General features: G+C 31.3%; 1 protein-coding gene across 1 annotated transcript; it reads right to left on the bottom strand.

The window, feature by feature from the left end:
• Window positions 1-633: 633 nt before the first annotated feature.
• Window positions 634-20,712, bottom strand: LOC143047483 (eukaryotic translation initiation factor 2D-like). The gene is made up of 14 exons (XM_076220543.1): window positions 20,580-20,712; window positions 16,969-17,243; window positions 13,459-13,561; window positions 7,942-8,049; window positions 7,205-7,524; window positions 6,781-6,898; window positions 6,197-6,242; window positions 5,480-5,577; window positions 4,948-5,094; window positions 4,334-4,423; window positions 3,810-3,902; window positions 3,387-3,507; window positions 2,081-2,255; window positions 634-745 (listed from the first exon to the last, which is right to left on the bottom strand). The coding sequence occupies exons 1-14, from the start codon at window positions 20,633-20,635 to the stop codon at window positions 684-686; spliced, it is 1,812 nt and encodes a 603-aa protein (XP_076076658.1). The 5' UTR covers window positions 20,636-20,712; the 3' UTR covers window positions 634-683.
• Window positions 20,713-20,888: the final 176 nt, after the last annotated feature.

The raw sequence follows: 20,888 nt of genomic DNA, 5'->3' as shown, positions 1-20,888 counted from the left end.
TATATAGGTTAGCAACACCTAGGGGCTTTTGGTTTTGTAACGATGTGCGTTATCCAATCAAAATCCTAGAAATATACTCAGCCAAGGATAAACATTATTACATTGGTTGCAATGAATTACATTGATTTCCCAGTTCAATAAAAAACGATGATTTCACATGAGAAATAAACGTGGTTATTATCATACAACAATAGACATTGTCAAGACGTCGATAACGGCGGATCAAAACAAATTGTGAATGCGTAAAAAAAAGATATAGTTCCTTACATGTTTTACATTAATTTCTTTAAAAAAAGCCATTTGCCAATGTAATAATAAGAATAACTAGTTAAAGAATTCAAATATCGAAAAATATTCAACTCGTGGCGGAACAACACTAATAATTAACTCAGGCGCTACGTACATTCGTGAATTAATGTGTTGTCTGGTAACTTGTTGAATATTTTTCTCTATTTAAATTCTTCGATTAGTTATTCCATAATTATTGCTAATGAAATATAACCATTTCACAGAAATAGGTGATTTTATTCAGTTGGTATTATAAATTGCCTCCTTGAAAGTTAATCATACATTGATGAATTTTGATCTGATCTATTACAATAAAGCAGACAGATCATAAGAAACATGACTCAATTAAAATGTTGATTCTTTATTAATAAAAGAAATAAATAAAAATCTATGTCTCATCTTCTTTTTGGTGCTTTTTCCATTCCGTTAATGTATTTCCTTGGAACTTTGTATTTATCTGCAAATAAAAGTATACAAATACAATGAATAAGCAAGCTCCTTGAATCATGAATGTGTTCTGAGTTTATCATAATTTTCCATTTAAAATTGTACTAAAAGGTTAAGATAAACAATTCTACTATTAGTATTATCAATATTTGTCAAGAACTATGTTCAATTCATGTGATTTGGTTATGAAAAAAACATTAGAGACATTTTGAACACCTGTCATTCTATGTCTATTCTGTCTCACTTAAATATAATAAAGACAAACAAATATTAATACACATTTGGCTGCATCAACATAATTTTTATCAAAACTGAACATATTTTGAAAATTTGATCAGATTCTTAAATTTTTTAGATAAAGCATTTTTACAGACTGAGAGACAGAACCTGTTTGTCTTGATACTATTTCATTACATTTATCAATTCTTTTAGATTAGTCAAGGTTGTTTTTACTGTCTGGTGAGAACACCAATGGCCCTTATCACTATTTGGGAATTTGACACTCTTTGCCTTAAGATTTTTTTACACTTGAACTATTGATGTCATACAATTTTCTTCAGTGGCATCTGACTTTTTGTGATGTAAAAATTTTACAGGAACAACAGTACTGTCAAGTAATGAGTACAAATAGAAATAAGTCATATGAGCTTTGCTATTGCCCCAAAGAATCTTTTGCTGATACATGTAGTAGTTATTTAAACCACCACCATTTTTTTTTAACTTACTGTAGATTCATTTATTTTAATGAATATCAATTTTCTTGGATTAAGGTAAATTTTCATGTTCATGGATATTTTACTCTCATGATTTTGTCGAAGTATGCATACAAGCATATACAAAATATGTCATTTGTTGAACATTTAATTTCGTGGTTAACTTGTACCCACAAAATCCATTAAAATTTGCATCCAACGAATAATAATGATTATCGCTATTTTGTGCATTTTTCCTTTGATCTTTTTTTGTGATAATTTTCATATCATGTTACTCGCTTGAGATGGAAAATTATCGCTAGAAACTAAGCATGCACGTGGCGTTGCTAACGAAATTGACATCAAATTGACATGAAATTGACAACGACGTCATAGGTAAAATAGCGATAAAAAGATTATCATTGTTCATTTCAACTCGATTGCCTTTCTCGTTTTCGCTGTCCCGGCTCAAGCGAGAAAATCAATCTCGTTGAGGTAATCATCGATAATCTATCAATCCACAGTATAAGAAATGGGCTTTTTGATGTTAAAAGTTGGTAAGATGGATCTCATCTGTACATGCCAATAAATATATCTGGTTCAATATGGGTCAATAGTTTTTTCATGCAATCATATAATTATGCAGTACATACTTAATAACAAATCAGCTATGTAACTGATTTGATTGCCTTGTATAACAATCTGTACTCCTTTATTTTTCTGTGGTAGCGGAGATATTGTAGCACTACAAGCCATTCCAACCTGTACTGTGTGGGCTAATTCTTTTGGGTCTATTCCAAAGGTTTCTATATTTTCTATGAGGGTTACCTACAAAAACAACACAACATTTTCTTTAAATTTTTGTTATACTTGGTATAGGCAGTGTAATAAAACATATACATCTGCATTTCAATCCCTAATTACTGTAAATTCAGAAATTATTGCAAAAAATGCAACATTGTAAATTTGCAATAATTTAAAAATTTGTTTGTTGTCAAGTTCTTTAAGGATGTACCTAGGTGATCTAGGGTAAAATTTAAATAAATCAAGAATTCAAAATTGATACTTTAAGCTGGAAGAGCATTAGTTAAGGTTCGAAATAAGCTAAACGCATTGATAGGTCATGGAGCTCCTTTTTGAGATATTTGGTGTATAAAATATGGCGGGAAAAGGCTGACTCTGACCTTATATTTGCATTGGTATTATTTGAGTGTCAAATCAAAAGAAAGAAAATGAAGAAACTGCTTAAATTTTGTCAAATGACCTTTTATAAGCTACTTAGTCTTATGTTAAAAGATAAATAAGTGGTATGGGGCAGAATATTTTACCTTGTATCGTATGGAAAAACACTAAGGAGTCCAAACATTTGACACTTATTCCAAAACCTTACCTCAGTACATCCTTGAACAACATCTCTGCAATGTTATTTTGTATAAATATGTAAATACACATGATAATTTATGTTATATCAAAACCAGATAAATCTTTTGAAACAGGAATCTTTTTTTAATTGTGTTTGTTCACATATCATGAAATTGCTCTATGTTTAGGCACTGTGAAATAACTTGATGTTCTTTTGCTGATAAAAGGAAACATCAAGACACAACTCAACAACACAATAAACAAGACATCTAGAGGTTAACTTCTACAGTGTAGATTCATATATGTTCTCCTTTAGGGCTAGGATTTTTTGAAATTTTGTATGCGTTTAAAAATTATTGAACTGCACATAAATGTTAGAAAATAATAACATTTCTATTTCGAAAAAGTTTTTCTTCTACTTTTAAACACTGTCCAATTATATTAACTTTGCCTGAGATCGTTTTATTATATGGTAAAAGTGTGCACTGATACATTGGTCAAAATATTTGTTTTACCATAAAAGACTGCATGCTTTTAAAAGTGAACATTCTATTAATTTTCATAATACCACCATATCTAATCATGAAAGTATTTCACCTTTTTGTTGCTAGCTCTCTGTTGTATATCAAGCTTAATTCCTTCAACTTTTCCTTTCTGATACGTAGGAGGCTGACCAGCGTGTTCAATACATAAAACTGGTTGCATTTTACTTAATATTCTGAAACAAAAAGAACTTTTATTAATACCTGACAATTGAAATTAATTTCACTGGTACACTGTTGTGTGGTTTTTGTCTCACTAATATATAACCTAAATCACCTTTTATTCATATATGCAACAGTTGGAGAAAAATATATCAAATTGTTTTCACTCTAGTGTGTAATTGGCACTACAAATTAAATTACAAAATGTCAGAAATTTGTTGTACATTTTCGATTCTCTCTTTTTCAAATATGAATCAAATTTTGTATCAGAATATCAGTTCTTCAGTAATATTCACTAATTCAAGGAAATATTTACCTTTTAAACAATTCTTCCCATGACAAATGTGTAATGTTATTTTCTCCTTTGGTGAGCAATATATCTGCTATAATAGGATCTAACTGTACTTGACTGAAAAATAATAACTAAAGTAATTACAGCTGCTACTCTAAACAGACGTACCTTTGGTGAGCAAAACATTATATATATAAATTTTATCTTTCGGAGGTATAAAAAATAAATATATGGAAAATAGGAGTACAAATGCATTGAATACACATATAAAAGTACAGCAATTTTGGCTTAAAACTAACATTTCTCCAAATCCTGTCCTACAAATTGTCTTTAAAATTATATGTCTTTGTCAATGAAATTTGCATTGTATTGAAAAAACTATTGATATAATATTTAAAGCAGTTAACCAATTTCCGTTTTTGAGTATGAATAGTCAAATCTTAAAAGGGCCAAATTATAATTTCCGAATTACACTGAGATTGTTCATTTGAAAGGATTCTTTTGGGTCAAATAAGTTAAAGTTATCAAAGGACTAATGCAATACATACCTTTTTTTACTATCACTTTGTAGGTCGTTACTTCTCACATACTCATCTATATAACTTCTGATATCAGTCATTGCTACAGCACTTCCTTTCCTGAAAGTAATAACAAATGTCAGCATAGTATGAATAAACAACTCTATTAGGTTAATTCGAAACCAACATGGCAATACAATGAGTGTGTGAAAACCTTATGTCAGAAATATCCATAGTTTTATAAATTCATGACAGAGTATGGCAAATCTAAATTTTTTTTATCCATGTCACACACATATGTATGATAGTAAGAAATTAGTTTTCAGTATCTCTGTATACATTTATGGTTATTTGTATTCTAACTGCCATGAAAGAGTTATACAGTAAGACCAACTTGAGCTATCTCCATTTTTTTAGCAAAATGGTGTATTTATGTAAATCCGAAATCAATAAAGTTTCTGAATCCGACTATTTAACCTATTTTGTAGCTGGTCTTATATATCTTTTTGGTGTTAATTTGTCACACGGTTGCTATCACATTTGTGTATATCCAAGATTTTCTTTTATTCTTAAGGCTAATAAGGTCTATTGCTATAGGGCTTTTAGCATTGATCCAATATATAGATGTTTACATATGTATATACCTCAGACCATTAGGTTTAAACAAAGGCAATACAGCAGAAGTAACTGAATACATCTCTGTCAGCTTAGGAAGCGCAAATTCTGCTTCAGACGTTAGAGGCTGTACTGGATCTGAATCTATCTCAATTGGTAGCTCAAAATCACGCAATCTGTAAATATGAAGTTTAAAAGAATTTAGTTGATAGAAATGTGTGATTCTCCTAATAAAGACAGATTTCACAGGACATTTCCACAAAATACAAGAATAAATGGTTTAGTTCATGTTTCAGTATAAAAACCAGAAAAATCATTCAGATCAAAAATTAAGATTGGAGATGCACAACTTTATCTCTTGTCCAAAAATCGGTACAAGTTCAGTTGAATTCTGTTATTAAACCAAGTAAATTTCCAGGAGCTGCGAATGGCGTAATTAGAAAATAGTTCATTTCATGTTCTGGTACCGAAAAAACACCACAAACTTAAATACTAATAATATAGCATCTTCATGTCCTGTCAAGCAGTTTTTTTAAAAGGTGTTATAATTTGTTTACATACTGAGATTTATCTACTTCCACTATACTGTCAGCACCCTTTGATAACTCTTTTACTTTTATATAACCATCCTTCTGCATCTTTTGTAAAAATTTGGATAACTGGAAAGAAAAAATCTTCTTTATTCAAGTTCAACTTCCATTAGTTGTAAGATTATAGATAATTGCATTTATTTGTATTTGGACAAAAATCTATTATTTCAATAGTATATCAATTTGGAGATTTGCCTATCAGTAATAGTGAGAATATTATAGTCCTTTTTTACTACATTTTAATTTTTACGATCTTTCCCCAGAATTTTATGATAATTTGTAATCCTGATAACATCATATATATTTGCCACTGGACTTAAAGAAATATCAACACTGTGATATTTGTTTAAGACTTGATGTATGCATGGACAGAAAGGCACTGTACAGTTGCTCTAACACCAGGTGATAATGCTTTCAAGATACTTGCAACAGTTTGGTTTGCAATGAAACTGACTGCCATAAAATTGTTCATATTTATAAAAAAAAACCTTCCTTTAATTAAGATATCATACACAAACCAAGGGGAGCAAATTTTAAAACATCCTAGCATACAAATCTTTATTTAGTAAACAAATATACCACATATAATCACTTATTTCTTATCTTAAATTCTACAAATAATAACAATCGTTATTATTGTAAAAAAGCAAAACCTCAATGTTGATCTTTAATTACACCAAATGATTACCTTTTTATAACTTGACTTCTTGACATCTAACAATTTTCCTGGTGGACTGAAACACAGTAAAATCTTTCTTTTTAAGAAATTAATGCATTTTTTATTGACCTTTTCTTATAAAGATACATTTAAGGTAGTTGGGGACTAAATTAAAGACATAATGAACTAAATTTCAAGTTTTAAACCAAAAGTTTAACCTTATACAGGATGGACAAATGTATATATCTGACCACAAAATATCCTTTTACTTCCTTTGGTGGGGAATACGACTTACACAAAATTGTATGATCATTCTCTCTTTTCCCTTATAACTGACTTTTCTTCTTCAATTTAATAGCAGGGCAAATGCAACATGGGTCATATAATCTCACTTAACAATAATTTCTTTGTCATGTTCAGTCTCTTCTAGGTGTAACTACATACTTTATTATATCTTTGTATGCTAATTAGTTTCTGCAAACTGGCTGTAGACATGCACATAGATGTTATCATTTATGTAAATTATCTTTAGGCCAACTAACATTTATGTAAACTATGTTTAGGCAAACTAACATTTATGTAAACTATGTTTAGGCAAACTAAAAGTAACTTACCAAAATTTAACCATATGGTTTTTAAAGAAAGCACTTGTGAGTAAGGGTAAATCTGACTTCTTTACTGATGACTTTATTGCACACTTAAAACAAACATCTAACAACTCATCCATATTATCTACAAAAAAAAAGTACATACAAAGTCTTAAAAGGGGGAATGAAACAGATAAGTATATGCTGTAAGCAAGAAAGGATAGGCATAAAAACAGATCTTAGTGTCTACTTTCAGACAAATAAACCCAATTAAAACTTGAAATTTTGTACAAATAGACATGTAATTTATTCATATACAATGTACTTTTATCAGCTGCTGAAAAAAATCTTATTATTTCCTTCCTACAGGTCCATTAAATGGTATTTTCAAAACACACATATCTTAAAAATTTCCAGTTGAGTAATTAATTTTTTCTTTATCATAATATACCTAATAAGTCCATCACTTCCTCTTCAGTGTTGTTTGAACTGTTTTTCAGATCTAATTTGTGTAGACTTCCACTACATTTATTTATGACTTGCTCAGGCACCCCATTGTCATTCTGGTTTCCTGTCGCATCACCAGAGTTATATGATTGTTGTTCATTTGACCGACTGTCAATTCCTGAATCACCTGTCACTTTTGAATCACCATTTTGCTGATCCATCTTTGTACAACTTGACTGTTCATTCTCATCTGAATCACTATCTTCATTCGCCATGAACATGCCATCAGGTATAACTGGTATGGGAGATTTATCTCCAAATGACCTACAGATAATCATAAGATCAAAACAGTGTCAGTGAACAGAAAGAAAACAAGTCTGTCCATGTATATATGTCAAAAGAGTAAGAAAATACCTAAATGTACTATGTACTTTGTCTAAACCGAACAAGGCATAAGTCAGAACTTTTGTGTCAGAAAATATCTTCAACATTATGTACTAATAAAATTCATAATAATTAAATAGCTCTCTTTGTCTTTTTTGAAGTCGACCAGCATAGATACTGATGAGGAACTTTCTAATTATTTTTATATTATTATCATAAAGAGTGGAAAGATTGTAGATCAATTGAGCCTACATTTCACATCTTGGATTAGAATATATATATTACTAATAATTTTATAAAATTATTGTTGTTTAATATGAGGAAACGAAAAAAACATAAACAATAAAATAACTGTACCACAGGTCATCTCCAAATAAATGTACTATCTGTACACCTTTACCACGCATAGCTGAATCAAACATGTCACTGCCTGACAAAGCAGCTCTACCTACGGCAACTGGGGCTCTACAACAAAAAAAATGTTTATTGGGATTACTACAAAAACTTTATAAAAAGGTCAAGTCCTGCACTGCTCTCATTTTTAGCTCACCTGGCCTAAAAGGCCAAGTGAGCTTTTCTCATCACTTGGCGTCCGGCATCCGGCGTCGTCCGTCGTCGTCGTTAACTTTTACAATAATCTTTTCCTCTGAAACTACTGGGCCAAATTAAACCAAACTTGGCCACAATCATCATTGGGGTATCTAGTTTAAAAAATGTGTCCGGTGACCCGGCCAACCATCCAAGATGGCCACCATGGCTAAAAATAGAACATAGGGGTAAAATGCAGTTTTTGGCTTATAACTCAAAAACCAAAGCATTTAGAGCAAATCTGACATGGAGTAGAATTGTTAAACAGGTGAAGATCTATCTGCCCTGAAATTTTCAGATGAATCGGATAACCCGTTTTGGGTTGCTGCCCCTGAATTAGTAATTTTAAGGAAATTTTGCTGTTTTTGGTTATTATCTTGAATATTATTATAGATAGAGATAAACAGTAAACAGCAATAATGTTCAGCAAAGTAAGATTTACAAATAAGTCAACATGACTGAAATGGTCAGTTGACCCCTTTAGGAGTTATTGCCCTTTATAGTCAATTTTTAACCATTTTTCGTAAATCTTAGTAATATTTTACAAAAATCTTCTCCTCTGAAACTACTTGGCCAAATTAATCCAAACTTGGCCACAATCATCTTTTGGGTTAGTAGTTTGAAAAATGTGTCCGGTGACCCGGCCATCAAACCAAGATGGCCACCATGGCTAAAAATAGAACATGGGGTAAAATGCAGTTTTTGGCTTATAACTCAAAACCCAAAGCATTTAGAGCAAATCTGACATGGGGTAAAATTATTTATCAGTTCAAGATCTATCTGCCCTGAAATTTTCAGATGAATCGGACAACCCGTTGGTGGGTTGCTGGCCCTGAATTAGTAATTTTAAGGAAATTTTGCTCTTTTTGGTTATTATCTTGAATATTATTATAGATAGAGATAAACTATAAACAGCAATAATGTTCACCAAAGTAAGATTTACAAATAAAGAACCTTAGTGAGCACGCTCACATACCCCACGTCCCCACATTGTCATTGGAGAAATTAAATAAGTATAAGAAAAAAAAATTGTATAAGAAAAAATATTGAATAATAATTTCCTGTCAATATACATAGTATGTCCTTATTATCTACAAAATTTCATGAAATTCTGTTGTGTGTTTTCAGAGGAGTTGAGATGACAAACTGTTGCAGAAGTACATTGAGGCAAATAAGTTCAAAGGGGCATAACTCCTAGAAAAAAAATTGAACCGTAATTTCCTGTTGATATGCACATCTACATAGTATGTCCTTATTATCTACAAAGTTTCATGAAATTCTGTTGTGTGGTTTGAGAGGAGTTGCGATGACAAACTGTTGCAGTAGTACATTAAAGGAAATAAGTTCAAAGGGGCGTAACTCCTAGAAAAAAAATTGAATCGCAATTTCCCGTCGATATGCACAACTACATAGTATGTCCTTATTATCTGAAAAGGTTTCGTGAAATTCTGTTGTGTGGTTTGAGAGGAGTTGCGATGACAAACTGTTGCAGTAATACATTAAAGTAAATAAGTTCAAAGGGGCGTAACTCCTAGAAAAAAAATTGAATCGCAATTTCCCGTCGATATTCACAACTACATAGTATGTCCTTATTATCTGAAAAAGTTTTGTGAAATTCTGTTGTGTGGTTTGAGAGGAGTTGTGATGACAAAATGTTGCAGTACATTTTAGTACATTAAAGGAAATAAGTTCAAAGGGGCGTAACTCCTAGAAAAAAAAATTGAATCGCAATTTCCCGTCGATATGCACAACTACATAGTATGTCCTTATTATCGGAAAAGGTTTCATGAAATTCTGTTGTGTGGTTTGAGAGGAGTTGTGATGACAAACTGTTGCAGTAGTACATTAAAGTAAATAAGTTCAAAGGGGCGTAACTCCTAGAAAAAAAATTGAATTGCAATTTCCCGTCGATATGCACAACTACATAGTTTGTCCTTATTATCTGAAAAGGTTTCGTGAAATTCTGTAGTGTGGTTTGAGAGGAGTTGCGATGACAAACTGTTGCAGTAGTACATTAAAGTAAATAAGTTCAAAGGGGCGTAACTCCTAGAAAAAAAATTGAATCGCAACTTCCCGTCGATATGCACAACTACATAGCATGTCCTTATTATCTGAAAAGGTTTAGTGAAATTCTGTTGTGTGGTTTGAGAGGAGTTGCGATGACAAGAAACAGGACTGACGGACTGACGGACTGACGAACTGACGGACGGACGGACGGACGGACGGACGGACGGACGGACGGACGGACGGACGGACGGGTCAAAAACATTATACCCTCCGCAACTTCGTTGCGTGGGGTATAATAAGTCAACATGACTGAAATGGTCAGTTGACCCCTTTAGGAGTTATTGCCCTTTATAGTCAATTTTTAACCATTTTTCGTAAATCTTAGTAATCTTTTACAAAAATCTTCTCCTCTGAAACTACTTGGCCAAATTAATCCAAACTTGGCCACAATCATCTTTTGGGTTAGTAGTTTGAAAAATGTGTCCGGTGACCCGGCCATCCAACCAAGATGGCCACCATGGCTAAAAATAGAACATGGGGTAAAATGCAGTTTTTGGCTTATAACTCAAAACCCAAAGCATTTAGAGCAAATCTGACATGGGGTAAAATTGTTTATCAGGTCAACATTTATCTGCTCTGAAATTTTTAGATGAATCGGACAACCTGTTGTTGGGTTGCTGACCCTGAATTGTTAGTTTTAAGGAAATTTTGCTGTTTTTGGTCATTATCTTGAATATTATTATTGATAGAGATAAACTGTAAACAACAATAATGTTCAGTAAAGTAAGATTTACAAATAAGTCAACATGACCGAAATGGTCAATTGACCCCCTTAGGAGTTAATGTTCTTTATAGTCAATTTTTAACAATTTTCATAAAATTTGTAAATTTTTACTAACATTTTCCACTGAAACTAATGGGCCAAGTTCATTATAGATAGAGATAATTTTAAGCAGCAAGAATGTTCAGTAAAGTAAGATGTACAAACACGTCACCATCACCAAAACACAATTTTGTCATGAATCCATTTGCTTCCTTTAATATTCACATAGACCAAGGTGAGCGACACAGGCTCTTTAGAGCCTCTAGTTAATCAGCTGATAGATTTGGTTATCATATTATGCATCACAGTACATAAAACTTGTTTAATGTGCTACTTTTCACACAAGAAGCACCATACTTCCAATGTACCATAGAATTCATCTTTTCCTTATTTTTTTTTTTATTCATGCTCATCAAATGATTCAAGTTTGTTTTTTATGTTGTACCTTTATACCACTGTCCCAAAAAAAAGGGTTGAATTGATCGATCACAAACATGTTGAATACAGCCAAAATCTTTATGAACCTTCATGAGCCTGTTATCTAGTGGTTGTTGTTGGTTGCTGTCTGTCATATAAAGATAGTTTTTAGTGTATTGTTTTAGCATAAATCAAAGCTGTTTGTTCTGACATTTAGTTAGTTTACACATACTTATTTATAGTGGATTGGGAAACAAGTTTTGCAACTTATATTAATCCCTTTCCACTTTCATTTGAAATGTTTCCCAGTCAGTTTGTTGTTTCAGGACATTTAATTGTGCACTACACAGTATCTGTTTTTCTCCTTGTTGAAGGCTACATTATGACCTATAGCTGCTTGTAACAATGTCAGTTTTTATTTGTTCTACATACTTTTTTAAAACTTAATATATACTTGAGTTATCACGTAAATATTTGATATGGGGTATGATTGGTACATGCCAATAAGACAACTGTATACAATTATAAATTGACAAGGATGTCATAAAATATTTATAAAGGTGTAATACCACCATTGATTTTCCAATATTAGTCTTTGTTAAATTTGCACTTTTCAAAAAAATGTGCAGAATTTATCTTTGTTTCAAATAAAGAAATATTTGGCATGAGTAAAGTTTTATGCTGTCCAGTACTATAGAAAAAATTCACATAACATTTCATTGCATATAAGGCCAAATAAAAATATATGTGTGCTTCCAGTAACCCTACCGTCCCTTTTTTTCGGCTTAAAAATAGCCTACCCTAAAGATTTTATTGTCATTTTTCATTAAGCACTGTTAAAGTCAGAATGTTCCTCCCATAGACTCAATGTAAAAAAAAAAAACATAAAATAAAAAAAAATCCCTACCTACCTACCCTAACTTTTTTTCAGATGTAACTGGAACCACACATATATTTTTATTTGGCCTAAGAAAATAACCATCATTGGAATTTAACCAATAAAATTTCTCCCCTTATTTTATCTGCGTACAAGGTTTAGTCACCATGTAACCTTAAGATTACAAAATTTTCTATAGAAATCCCAAATAAAAAATAATGGTGTTTTCAAATACCCAAGACATATGTTTATGACACAGAAATGTTTTTACTGCAATAAAAGGTAGAATTAATTACCTACAACTGTCATATACAAGGGAATATTTTTTCGACCTATTTTTGTATACAACCGGATGTGACGTACCATGATTTGGTGGTATTACACCTAAATAGTTTTGGTCCTTTTTAATTTCTCATAATTGTTCATTGAAAATGACATTGTATTGACAATGGATATATATTTATTGATATTGTCTGCTTCCAGGCACTCTGATGTAACAGAAGAAGAATTTTCAGTGTTGTTTAACACTTTCACTACCAGAGAAATCAAATTATTGATCACCAGATGGCAGTAAATTACTTCTAATTGACAACCAGGAACTTTCAGTTGTATAAATTAAAATCTGAACATAAAACAATACAAAAGAAATAATTTCAAACAAATTCATGCTCTCATTCTTAACCCTACATGTAACATTCTTAAATGGAAACAATCAATTTATTCTGAGAAAACCCTCTGGTAAATTAAAAGTAAAACCCTAGAATACAATACCTGCTATTTATCAAAACAAATTATCCTGAAAGAAAATGAATCTTGAAATTCACCTAGAATTATATTTTGAAATAGGAAGATAAAAACAGTGTATGTGAAAAATAAAGTGTTAATAAAAAGTGTAAGCACAGAGAAATAACTTCAATATAAGAAATTTTTAATTTATTTTCATTTCAATATGTTATAAGGCAACATAACAAACAGAAACATGTGCATGGCAATATATTTGTTGAATTTTGTTCAGTATAAATATAAGGACAAAATGCATCACTACTACTGTGATTGTTTCTTACATGTCATGATTGTAGATGTATTTTCAGCATGTAATTTTAATCTGATTAAAATTCTAATAAATTACTGAAGCAAGCATTTGGTCATCATTAAAACTTACTTATTTCCAAGGAGACACACACTGCATAGGTCTCCTTTTTTGATATTTCTAAATGTATATGGAGTAACTTCCCCTTCAACAATAACTCCAGGCAACATCAAGTCTGAAATGAAAAATAGGAATCTCAAAATTCTGTTTGTTTTGCTTTGTTATCTCAGGAACATATGGATATTCCAACATCTTTAATAAAATGGAAACATTTCATTTTTCATTCTTCAAAATTTACAAAATGTTTTTATTTGTATCAGAAAACGAACTTATATAAGTTAACAGCTTGTGTCTAAATGCTATTAATAATTCAATTGTTTTATTACACTCATATAAAACTCAACCAGGTGCTCCGCAGGGCGCAGCTTTATACGACCGCAGAGGTCGAACCCTGAACAGTTGGGGCAAGTATGGACAAAACATTCAAGCATGATACAGCTCTGAATTTGGATTGTGATCAAATTTTTGACATTACATGGGTTTTTTTTACACAAAACAAATGTCAAGATTTTACAAATCAATTAAAGATTTCTTCTTCAAACTTTTTAAATCTAAAATTAAATAGTTGACACAGCATAGGTTTCTGACACAGAATGAATGTGGTCTAATGAACTTAAAAGTTTTTTTTTGCCTTTGAGCAATTCACTATGCTGTTGAATATTAATCCTCTCAAAAAAATGTTTGAAGAAATTTTCTTTTTATTTATGAAATCTGAAATGAGAAAAATTTAAAACCCCCCCCCCTTTTTTTTCACATCCCCATTTCCCTTTTTCCAAAACTGATATCAATTCAAATTTCTAATGGAGTTTGCAACAATAACTACTCTCTTAAATACATCATAAAATATTAAAATGTAAAATAAAGTGCTTGTTATCACTGAATGGTAAAGATTGGTTGGTAGTAAAAGTGAATATACATTGTTTATTGTATAAAACAATAAAAACCAGGTGCTCCGCAGGGCGCAGCTTTATACGACCGCAGAGGTCGAACCCTGAACAGTTGGGGCAAGTATGGACAAAACATTCAAGCGTGATACAGCTCTGAATTTGGATTGTGATCAAATTTTTGACATTACATGTTTTTTTTTTACACAAAACAAATGTCAAGATTTTACAAATCAATTAAAGATTTCTTCTTCAAACTTTTTAAATCTAAAATTAAATAGTTGACACAGCATAGGTTTCTGACACAGAATGAATGTGGTCTAATGAACTTAAAAGTTTGTTTTTGCCTTTGAGCAATTCACTATGCTGTTGAATATTAATCCTCTCAAAAAAATGTTTGAAGAAATTTTCTTTTTATTTATGAAATCTGAAATGAGAAAAATTTAAACCCCCCCCCCCCCTTTTTTTTCACATCCCCGTTTCCCTTTCTCCAAAACTGATATCAATTCAAATTTCTAATGGAGTTTGCAACAATAACTACTCTTTTAAATACATCATAAAATATTAAAATGTAAAATAAAGTGCTTGTTATCACTGAATGGTAAAGATTGGTTGGTAGTAAAAGTGAATATACATTGTTTATTGTATAAAACAATAAAAAAAAACTTCATCAGCAACATTTTATATTGGCAAATTTCCAATGAAGTTATTTACATAAAGTTATTGGCAAATAAAAATAGAAAATGACATCATAGTCATGTCTGGCAAATGTCCAACATACATTATCTAAAAACATTTTAGATAAGATAAGGAAAAAAAGCTTCATCAGCAACATTTTATATTGGCAAATTTCCAATGAAGTTATTTACATAAAGTTATTGGCAAATAAAAATAGAAAATGACATCATAGTCATGTCTGGCAAATTTCCAACATATATTATCAACTACTATTCTATACAAAGAAAGATAACTCCAATTGAAAATTAATTGCTATTGCACAATATTGTGCAATTAGATATTTCTTGCTATTGTGCAATACTGTGCAATTGAAAATTTCTTGCTATTGCACAATACTTGATATGGAATCCTGATTTGGACCAACTTGAAAACTGGGCCCATAATCAAAAATCAAAGTACATATTTAGATAAAGCATATCAAATAAGCCCAAGAATTTAAATTTTGTTAAAATCAAACTTAGTTTAATTTTGGACCCTTTGGACCTTAATGTAGACCAATTTGAAAACTGGACCAAAAATTAAGAATCTACATACACAGTTAGATTTGGCATATCAAAGAACCCATTTATTCAATTTTTGATGAAATCAAACAAAGTTTAATTTTGGAACCCCATTTGGACCAACTTGAAAACTAGGCCAATAATTAAAAATCTAAGTACATTTTTAAATTCAGCATATCAAAGAACCCCAAGGATTCAATTTTTGTTAAAATCAAACTAAGTTTAATTTTGGACCCTTTGGACCTTAATGTAGACCAATTTGAAAACGGGACCAAAAATTAAGAATCTACATACATAGTTAGATTCGGCATATCAAAGAACCCCAATTATTCAATTTTTGATGAAATCACACAAAGTTCAATTTTGGACCCTTTGGGCCCCTTATTCCTAAACTGTTAGGACCAAAACTCCCAAAATCAAACCCAACCTTCCTTTTATGGTCATAAACCTTGTGTTTAAATTTCATAGATTTCTATTTACTTATACTAAAGTTATGGTGCAAAAACCAAGAATAATGCTTATTTGGGCCCCTTTTTGGCCCCTAATTCATAAACTGTTGTGACCTCAACTCCAAAAATCAATCCCAACCTTCCTTTTGTGGTCATAAACCTTGTGTTAAAATTTCATTGATTTCTATTTACTTATACTAAAGTTATTGTGCGAAAACCAAGAATAATGCTTATTTGGGCCCTTTTTTGGCCCTTAATTCCTAAACTGTTGGAACCAAAACTCCCAAAATCAATCCCAACCTTCCTTATGTGGTCATAAACCTTGTGTCAAAATTTCATAGATTTCTATTTACTTAAACTAAAGTTATAGTGCGAAAACCAAGAAAATGCTTATTTGGGCCCTTTTTGGCCCCTAATTCCTAAAATGTTGGGACCAAAACTCCCAAAATCAATCCCAACCTTCTTTTTGTGGTCATAAACCTTGTGTTAAAATTTCATTGATTTCTATTCACTTTTACTAAAGTTAGAGTGCGAAAACTAAAAGTATTCGGACGACGACGAAGACGACGCCAACGTGATAGCAATATACGACCAAAAAATTAAAATTTTTGCGGTCGTATAAAAACTGGGTATAAAATATTGCACTTCAAATTAAGTTCAAGGATTTACCTATCAGTCTGTTTGTTGCATGCATCTTTCAGGTGTAACATTTTCTTTAAACATTATATTATTTATTTTTTTGTTAAATAATAGTTAATGGGACAGAAAAATTGTAAGATTCTCTCAAAAGAGGTTTGTCTTTACAGTTTTCTAAATAAAAAAAGACAACATTTTATGAGGCTTCAGAAAAAGTAAATGAAACTGACACACCTATAAAAGTTTCACCATGATTTAATATTTATTACAGAGAAGTCAAATTATTATTTCAATTCAAGAGATTAATTTCTTTACCTGCTCCACCCTTTAATTTAGAGAATACAGGAGGATATGTCCTGAACACAGGTAACAACTCTGGGAACTTCCACATGGTATAAATAGAGGGTATCAATTCTTTAAATACTTCTATAAACACAGGATTCTTCTGAACACAATAAATCACCAAACTTTCCCCAGAGTGGGTATAGATTTTGGCCACTGTCATCTCATCTTTGGCTGGAATAATCTGAAGCAAATCTGCTGGTTGCAGATTAGGGAATAACTTTTCAATGTCATTTCTAACTCTTTTCCTAGAATTGAATAATCAGTTATCATGGTTAAGTTATGATGCCATTTTGTATACAGCATAAACTAATGTAATATTAGTCCAAGGTAATACTTTGAAACAGTAATTCATAATGTATCTATTTTCAATCAGAATGCATTCCTGACTATCATGTATCAATCATTATTTCGAAAAGTCAAGAGTTACCTAATTGCATGACTAACATGACTATTGCTAAACCAAAATGTTATCATCAATGACTTTATATTTAACTCAGATCAGCTATAAAATGGTTCAAATGATTGGTTTTATCATCATGTACTCTTACTCCAACAAGAAAAACTTTCCTTCATGAGAGTCAACCCAGACAAAGCATCACAAGAAAGTTTAGACTATTTGAATGATTATAAATAATAAAATGTTATGTTTCACATGTAAGTTGTATGAATTTACAAAAAAATTATCATAATGATTTGTTTGTTTAATGTGATATCAAATTTCTTCTTATCTTTATTACTCATAAAACTTAATTAAAAAAACAAAATATGTCTTATTGATTGTTGTTAAATTTGTTATCTAGACTATTATATATTTTTATTTTATCTATTTTAATCTCATTGCATATATTTTGTATTTGACCTGAAATCTGTCAATTAGACATCTCCAACTGTCATAAAGACAAAATGGCCTTTTATAATGCCAACTACGACAAAGTAGAGTGAGTGATATTCAAATAATTAAATATTATATTAAAAGTATCCTTCATATACCTTGCAGCACTTGAAAATAAAATGCAGTGCTCTGAAATAATTGGTTTAAAGTAAATCCAATATTCTACTTTATCACGTGGTGAATCCATCTTTTTTTTTAAATTCATTTAACAAACTTAAATTATTCTACTGCTTTTTTAAAAACGTTTAGCTGATATTTCACTTTAGGAGAGTATAAAATAAATTTTTGCACCAAACTCGTTAAAATTGAAAAAAAATAAATTTATAAGCGTCTTGAGTAGAAAACAGCTCTATGTTTTAATAAAGCAATAAATTCTCTCTCTAAGTCCAACTGAAAATGAGTTAGGCTTTATGACGTTGCAGTAAGAGGTTTGTACTTATATGTATTGCATATACCAACTTTAAATAAAGCTTTATGTCTAATTACATTGTATGTCTTTTGTCTTAAGTTATTTTGTCTTTTTTGAAATGTTTGTCAGAGTTGGCTTTATTTATGGTCTGAGTTGTATTGATACATGTAGATGTTTGGATTTGTTAATTATGTAGAGGTTATCTTCAGGTCAAGATGCAGTGGCGGATTTAACAGGGGCACAGGGGGCGTGTGCCCCCCCACCCCCAGTCTAGGTCACCAAAAAAATTTCTAACATAATTTTATAGCTACTCAATCTGCTTGTCTAGACCGGAAATGTACAGCTTGATTTGACTTCTTAACTGACCGTTAATTAACAAAATCTTCAACATTGCGTGATTTATGACAACTTATCGGTGGGTGTGTTTATATTGACACTTGTGTACATGTGTAATGTCTCTTTCCAAAAGCTGGTATTTAAACTACATCTACATTTTGATAGAAATACTACGAATATTTCTAATTGGTTTTTAATACAATATTTTTTTTAAGATTGATTAACAGGTTAAATCTTGTGATCAAAGAGATTACCAACTAAAATGATCTGTGTTTAAAAAGAATATATACAAATAGATGTTTAGTGTCACGACTGTTGATACCGATTAATGGGATACTCTGAGATGGAATATGTCTTCATAACAAAATACTCACATTACCATTTCTTGTGAATGTATTTTTTCTCTCGAAACTGTCTCATATATATTAATGTGACTTTCGTCAACAACAAAATAAAAATTTTCAATATCATACAAGATTTGTTTAGCTGAATTGGTATTTTCCCCTTCTTTTATCCAAAGTAAATCAACAATCTGTTTTAAAAACTTCTTGCCCACCCCCCTTTCCCACCCAAAAAAATTAAATAAATGAATTGGCGTAGTCTAATGTATATACATTCGTCAATAGAATGCTATTGTATTTTTATGATACTTACTTTATAATATAATCTGGGACTAATACAAATGTACATTTATCTTTTAGTCCAAGCATACAGTATATTTTTCTTGTTTCAATTACCATATGCATGTATGGCCATGTATGAGGCAATGAACGGGTCACTATTTATGATGTATGAATTGGGTTTACAGATAAGAGATTAAAGGACAAAAAGCTTTTATTAGGAGCGGGACTAAAAACAGAATAAAAAGATGATGAAATATAAAGAATAGATTAATTGATTGTTCTTTACTTAATGTCCAGTGGCTAATATTTCATGCATGTTTCGGACGAATATAAAAGAGATCAAAGAATAAAGAATAAATAAAGTGAAATGGTAAAGAATTGAAAGATATATAAATGTAGAAACAATGATCCTACAGCCCCCCCCCCCCTTTTTTCCACCAAACACACACACACACACCACAACCATAAACATATTTACACTTTTGGTATTTAGCTGTATTTTGCCTACGAATGACCTTAGATCTACTCTTGAATCACCTTTTGACATCAAGCAACAATTACTTTTCATTTGTGACGTCAAATGTTTTGAATTACGATGTTAAAGTTCACGGGAACCTGTGTGATTTTACATAATGGCGGACAAATTTGCATACAAGTGTAAATACGTCTATTACCCCCCATGTCTGCATTAACCAAGTAGGCCAAACCAACGCCATAGAGTCATGCAACTGTGGAGCACCTGAAACGCCTCAACATTTCCTTCTGGAGTGTCCCTACTATGAAAAAGAACAAGAAGATATGCTACACCAAATATCCAAAGAGGTCGGGTCAGAAACTTGAATTTAGCTACTATGCTAACAAGACTGGACGACGAAAACACAGAAGAGACAAAAGCCAAATTACAAACAGTGGCACATTACATTGACAGAACGGGCAGATTTAATACTGCTGTTCCTCAATCCCAATCTTAACCAGCGCATACCAAATTTAAAGCACAGAGAAGAAAATACATCGAGGAAAACGCACCAGAGAGTAAAACCGTACATTGGGACAATTCGTGCCAACAGGCCTTAAGATTGAGGATTGCATAGATATACATTTGTAAACAAATATATATAATTTTGGTTCATTGTGCCCTCCCCCTCCCCCCTCCCGACATCAAGGTTCTGGGTCCGCCTCTGAGATGTGTTGCATAGAGTTTAGCCTACATTATGTAGCTTGAGTTGATGTTCAACTTTCAGGGGCTTATCAGGGAGCACCTACCTATCTCATTTTAATTTATTAGAAAGCATAAGTTTGAAAACACTGTGATCACATTTACCTTTCTGATCCTTTTATTGCTGTCTGTGTTTTGACTTTAAACGGTTTGTGGAACATTTTAACTTGACAAGTGCTCGATGTTGGTATTGAGCAATATCTTGTAAACTCACTTTCGGCAGTCGTAAAAGATTTATTTTTCTATATATTTACTTTATGTATCAAGTAAATCATTTCAAACAATATTTCTACATTTTTGTCACATTTGGATGAAATAAATCTAGTTTTCCTGATCAAATAATTCACTTGATATTTGCGACAATACGAATTTAAAAGTTAATAGACCAATCAGAAGAGATCTTTCAAATGAGTT

The sequence above is a fragment of the Mytilus galloprovincialis genome, chromosome 1 (assembly GCF_965363235.1).
Source record: "Mytilus galloprovincialis chromosome 1, xbMytGall1.hap1.1, whole genome shotgun sequence".
NCBI classification, from domain to species: domain Eukaryota; kingdom Metazoa; phylum Mollusca; class Bivalvia; order Mytilida; family Mytilidae; genus Mytilus; species Mytilus galloprovincialis.
The sequence above is the reverse complement of the archived record's forward strand: the minus strand, read 5'-3'. Positions and strand labels throughout refer to the sequence as shown.

Bases quoted from the DNA above. Each gene is read 5' to 3' on its own strand.
- LOC143047483 (XM_076220543.1), bottom strand. From the start codon at position 20,635: ATGTTCCACAAACCGTTTAAAGTCAAAACACAGACAGCAATAAAAGGA. The intron at 13,562-16,968 runs GTAAAGAAATTA...TTTTCATTTCAG, and splicing joins TAAATTAAAGGGTGGAGCAG to ACTTGATGTTGCCTGGAGTT. The intron at 4,424-4,947 runs GTATATACATAT...TATTACTTTCAG, and splicing joins TTTAAACCTAATGGTCTGAG to GAAAGGAAGTGCTGTAGCAA.